This window comes from Cynara cardunculus, assembly GCF_001531365.2.
Source record: "Cynara cardunculus var. scolymus isolate 2C chromosome LG 15, CcrdV1, whole genome shotgun sequence".
NCBI classification, from domain to species: Eukaryota; Viridiplantae; Streptophyta; class Magnoliopsida; order Asterales; family Asteraceae; genus Cynara; species Cynara cardunculus.
Window position 1 is genome coordinate 5897048 of NC_037542.1, and position 6025 is coordinate 5903072.

The 6025-nt window shown below is 33.4% G+C and overlaps 1 protein-coding gene across 1 annotated transcript; it reads right to left on the minus strand.

The window, feature by feature from the left end:
• Positions 1-208: 208 nt before the first annotated feature.
• LOC112527674 lies at positions 209-4504 on the minus strand. Its single transcript, XM_025138440.1, has 3 exons — positions 4304-4504; positions 768-973; positions 209-575 (listed from the first exon to the last, which is right to left on the minus strand). The coding sequence occupies exons 1-3, from the start codon at positions 4403-4405 to the stop codon at positions 314-316; spliced, it is 570 nt and encodes a 189-aa protein (XP_024994208.1). The 5' UTR covers positions 4406-4504; the 3' UTR covers positions 209-313.
• Positions 4505-6025: the final 1521 nt, after the last annotated feature.

Here is a 6025-nt window from a genome sequence, read left to right on the forward strand (position 1 = left end):
ACCAAAAATGGTCATGAATTTAATCAAAAACTCATTGAAGGTCACATCCCTAAATGACCCTCTTAACCAGTCCTACGGTCATTTGAAAATATCATATCTAATATGAATTGACAGGTTATAACCGGTTGTTAACCAGTTTTCAGACCTTCATGCCCACCTCTAAACTTAGGACAAAGGACCAATGGACCCAACCGAAACCATAGGTACATGATTCAATCTCGAAGCCAATCTTTTTAAGTAATATGACAACGTCCATGAGATAAATAATTGCAACCATATGCTAAATGTACAGTTTTACCTTACAGAATAAGATCTAGGCATAACCGGCCATGCCAACAGTCGAACTAGATCGGTTGGTTTTGTGAGCAGGCTGAGTCGTCGTAGCCTTGGTAAAGTACATGTAGTAATACACATTTAGAATCATGGTCACCACGACAAACACCGCCCCTGCAACAAAAACACCTTTCCTCAATGTGTCACATGAAAAGCTTTCCGTCATGCCCTTGTATTTAGTATGGTAAGCGTTTTTCTTTGCCCCTGCTATCAGACAAGCTTCCGCAACCAGAAAAGTCATCCTGCATAACGTAAAGAATAAAAGGTTGGGAATTCTTCTACTTTGTGCTCATCTGTTAAAACCAGACCGGAAGCTACTTGGGGTAGCGATGTTGTTTCCATTACGTAGTCCGTATGAATGATGGATTTAGAAAGTAATAGGTTTGACTTCAAAAGTCAAAGATATGAATGAACTTCAAATAGAAGCAGCTTACCAGGATGATGTGAAATATATGATGGTCCAAGCTCGATTTCCACCAGGTGCTAAAGGCCTTCCAAAACACATGCACTTAGTCACACCCATAAGCAATGATTCACCTGAGAGTAGAAACAAGAAAGCCCCGACGCCATATCCAGTTGCAACATCTGAGTCGTAAACGCAGTACGTAGAATTGGTCACGTCGTCTCTATGAATTGTTCCCTGTCATCAAGAAATCTTTTTATTAGATGAATCAAAAACACAAGGATGTTTACACAATACAAATTTATAATAATCCACCACAACTAAACACGAACTTGGAATAGGATGCACTTTCTACTGCATATAGAAATACAGATTTGATGATATTTTACTTTTTTCAAATTCACAACCGGAAATATTGTTGCTTCTTAAGTTGTGTTCATGACTCAACTTTTCTCAACATGAAGGGAATCTTTCCAATTATTTATGAGTAACTGTATCAAAGAAACAATTAAACTAGTCATCTAAAAAAGGAACTACATAAGAATAATATAGTATTACAATTCTGTGTTTCATATGTTTATTATTTATTTTTTTGATTAACCTGGATATCCAACCCGCTATGCAAGCCGACTAATCCCAGGGGGACCACCTGCTTTGTGGGTATCCTGGAGTCACCGTATTTGAACCTCCATGGCACAAGGGGATTTTTATTCCTCCTTGGGTTTGAACCTGGGACCTCTTGGCACTTTTGATCTTTGGAGCCCAAGCTCAAACCAATCAGGCACCACCCTTGTGGTTTATGTTTATTATATTCGTGTACCTAAATCAATCCTCCATGTGTGTGCTTAATCCTGCTTATGCAGTCAAGCACTAGATCACTCAACCGCTAGCCCTACCTAACGCTTTTTAAAACACTATTATTCACCATCACTAAGAGCATCTCCAACAGAATCTCCAAAATTTCTTCAAAATGCATAATTAAAATTCAAAATCCCTAAAGATATTACGTTCAACTCCAACAAATTCTTTTATAGACGACAACATTAATTACATTATTAAAATAACTTGTAAATTTAATAAAATACTATTTTTCTCTCCTAAACATTAAAGATCAAGGTTTCTTATTGGACATAATAAAACACAAAAATATTTTTCTCATGGTAATCATCTTTGGGGGGTTCTATAAATTTGGAGAATTTCACTCTCTCCTACTTTCTCCAACTTGGAGAGTTTTCGAGAATCTGCTGGAGCAAAAGATTTGCCTAAAATCCCCAAAATCTCCATTTCCATATTTTTGGAAAAGCTGTTGGAGATGACCCAAGTGAACCATCTTTGCCCCTCCTCCATGCATACGCCTTTTTCCATTGGATTTTTATTATTTAAAAGAACCATAAGAAGAGCACACAACCATTTTCAAAGCATTGATTATCATAAATGACTGAAATGCCCCAATATATGAAATGCTTTCCTTTTTGTGTTCATTTGTATTAAAGAAATAAATCACTATAAAATATGTGCCCTATTATTAAGTCATCAACAATGGACGGATTTCTTCTCTATCTTCACTATCACCAAATAAAATTAAAAATAGTAATCGCACTCATGACGTTGGAGTGACCCAAAAGCATCATGGTTGATTTTTGTCATTGATGTCGTGCCAGTGCACAATCCATTTATAATTTATATGGAACACAGACACCTGATACAAACACTTTTCTGAAAGAAATTTGAAATTTTCTATTCACTCGGATAGCAAATTGTTTGTTTTCTTCTTTGGTAATCATAGCGTCCCGTCTTTGGCCGACTAAGTTAACAAGATCCGAATCCACTAGGAAGCAAATTGCTGCCTTACAAGTTAAAAATCCAATATAAGATCACTTGGAGAATCTAAAAGTGTTCCAAGTAAGTTAGGATTAGTAAAACCATCAAGAAGTGTCATGTATACAAGATGGAACGTTGTGTTACAATGAATCTGGGAAACAATACGCGACCAATGTGAGAGATGGCATCACTCACATGGCTGATGCATAGTTTGGAAGCCTTCTATGATCCCTAAGCAAACATGTCTTAGTGATTAGGATTGCAACAAGTCTTATCACTAGCTCTGGGTTTTCCGTGAATATGTAGTTTTTGTTAATGACCATCCAAAATCAACCAAAAGGATAACATAATTAATGTATATGAACTTAACCAAGAGAAGAACATAAGATAATTCAATATACATGAACTTGTGTCAGGACCAACATGCCAACAAACTTTGATGTATTTGTACAACACTTGTCAACATAATCTGTTCACTCGTGAACATAATTCTGTTCACTTGTGAGATATGTGCTCTTATAACACTTAATAATGAAAATCACCAGCTTATGATTTGAATTCGAACATGAACAAGTTTATGCTTAAGCTTGTTTGATAGGCTAGGAAAAATGACAAGCAATATATGAATTACCAAAGTCACTACAAGTCTTTGTTAGAGTAAATTCTAATAGAGGACCAAAGCGAAATGACTCAGACTAGAGCATGTACATGAAGAATTTCCTATACAGACCACACAGACTATTTTCTAGTATGAACCACTAAGGTTAGAAAAGATTGATTCTCTTCTGAATTTATCATACATGTGCACCTCATATGTGAGTGAGAGATGTTGGATCTCAGGTCATGGGTCGATTCCAGATCCACCCATGATGAGTGCCCAAAGTGACACCCAAATATAAATGGGTCCAATAACTCCTTGGTGGCAGTTGAAGATGGATTTCTTCAATGAGAAACTACCATATCTAAGGCATCATTATTGCACATATTTTTTTGGGTGAACAAACTAAAGATTTTGCCATTTTGGTCAAGTATACATGCATACGTGTGCATATTGTAGAGCATAAACTTTCAAAGAGAGACAAAACCAGTATAATACAGTTCACTGCAATTGGGTAGGATTTTGGTTGGGATAGAAGAAGCATTTCCATCTGCAGTCTCACTCCAAACAACCAGTGATACAAGTTTTTCCCGTGGAGCACCAGGAAACCTATACTACAAAGAAATGTTGTACCAACAAATTCGATGCATCCAATTGAACATTTGTCAGTCTCCAATTCTGAATTTTTCAGTTGGATAGTATAATAAAGCACTACACTAAGCAAGCTTCAAATCGGGCACCAGTCCAAGATTTGAAGGGGATCTTTCCCCTCCAATATCGCTCATTCAAAATAATTAGCACAGCCATTTCCAGAGCAGAACACAGAAAGGCACAGAGCTCCAACAAAAATCACAACTCAAAAATCACTCTTATGAGACATTGAGACTGCAGATCATGTAGAATCTCAAACGAAGTCAAACTTTGCACATCAAAAACCTAGATCTTAGTAAGCCAAAGAATAAACTTCAAGGATGAAACTTTAGCGAAGCATAAATCATCACCCTATCAGCAAATAGAATTGTGGCCAAACACGAAAAATCTAACACAATCAAAGCACTAACCATATACTGATCTACAAAACCCTAAGTAGCAACCGAATTGAACATAAAAGAGTTGAGTGAAGAGAGAAAGAAAGAAAGCAAGCGTACAGTGCTACGACGGCGTTCAGCAGCAATGGAGAAACCAAAAGCAACTAAGCATAAGATTACAACAAGTAGATGAACTAGAGTTGATCCCTTCTCTTCACCCATATCTCTCTCCTTTCTTCTTCTTGGTGTTTTGGGGAGAGAGAGAGTGAAGTGAGAATTTAAAAAGGTTAGGTTTTTTGGGGGGACTGTTGTTTTACAGTAAGAAAGGAAAAGAGCTGCGAAATGCTTCCAGAAGCCTCATCGCCTTATTTTATTTTCATTTTTAAATACCATTTTTATAATTTTTCTAAAATCTATACAACCTTATAAACCAGATGTGTCAAAAGTTTTAAAAACAATTTTTAATACACAAATTCTTAAAATTCTTAAAAATAACTCATAATGCATTAAGTATTACTACTTTGTGCATTTAGTCTTAAAATCATTTAATCTACGATTAAAATAACATATAGTACAAGTTATCAATAAATATTATTATTTTTTCTTTTCATGTTCCCAAGATACTTTTGACATCTTTCATTCATGTCTTCACTCTCTCATACCTCTATGACTTCTCCTCGTCTCCCAATATGAGATTCAAACTGATATTCACCATGAGTTATTAAAAGTTTTCTCATTTATCTCTCATTCAATTGCTCTGAAACTCTCGGTCTCGCTCTCGATCTCTTGATTCTTTGCTCTTGGTATAAATAAAACACATTTCTTAAGTCGTTTAAATATGTTGGATTTTAAATATATTTGATTTTAAACTGTCATACAATTTTTTCATCGATAGACTGTAATTGGAACCATAACTTGCATTTATTCAAATTGTATTAATATGTAAATATCAAGTGTAATTTATATCATCGTTAAATCTTCTCTAATAAAACCAGTGAAACTTCAAAATCGTTAAAATTCACGGTTCTCATCACATTGTACGGATACACAACTAGTAGTAAACTAAAACATAATTTTTTTTAAAAATTTATATTTATTTTAATATATTATCTATTTTAAAAAATTTAACATAAATTATAATATTATTATTATCTTCTCTAGTTTATCATTCAATACAATTTTTTAGAAAAACTTTTTTTTAAAATCTAATAACTTTGGTAAAATTTAAAAAAAAAATTATTTCACTTAAAGAATTTTCCATATTTAAAATTTTCTGTATTTTAAAGAACAAATTAGCAAATTTATTGGAACAATTTAAACAACAAAACCTCATTTTTTTTTCCCTATTTTAAAGAAATTATTGAAGATGTTTTTATTTCCGTTTTTCAAATATAAATTTATAAGAGTTCAATTACGTTTTTGGTACATATGGTTGGTTTTTATTAATGTGGATTATAAATTATTGTTGTTTTTTTCTTATTACTTATGATTTATTACATTTTTTTCTTTTATAGGTTTATAATTTATTTATATTTTCATTTTTCAAAATTGATTGTAATGAATTATCTTCATGATTACAAATTACAAGGAAAAAAGCCACAATTCAGAAAGTATAAATTCTAAATAAAATAATTTTTTAATTTTTGTTTACCACATTGAATCTAGAGAAATTACTTAAAATGATTATTTTATACATAATACATCGGAAAACAAACACATGTATTTACTTATCATAAGTATCAAATATATAGTCTTGTGTAGTATTAGACTAAGACGAACCATAATTGGTTGTTCGTCTAACATACTTTCGACAACTACTTGAAGTTTCAGGATTTGACCTAG

Bases quoted from the DNA above. Each gene is read 5' to 3' on its own strand.
- LOC112527674 (XM_025138440.1), bottom strand. From the start codon at position 4,405: ATGGGTGAAGAGAAGGGATCAACTCTAGTTCATCTACTTGTTGTAATC. The intron at 974-4,303 runs GTACGCTTGCTT...TCTTGATGACAG, and splicing joins CTGAACGCCGTCGTAGCACT to GGAACAATTCATAGAGACGA. The intron at 576-767 runs GTAAGCTGCTTC...TACGTTATGCAG, and splicing joins ATATATTTCACATCATCCTG to GATGACTTTTCTGGTTGCGG.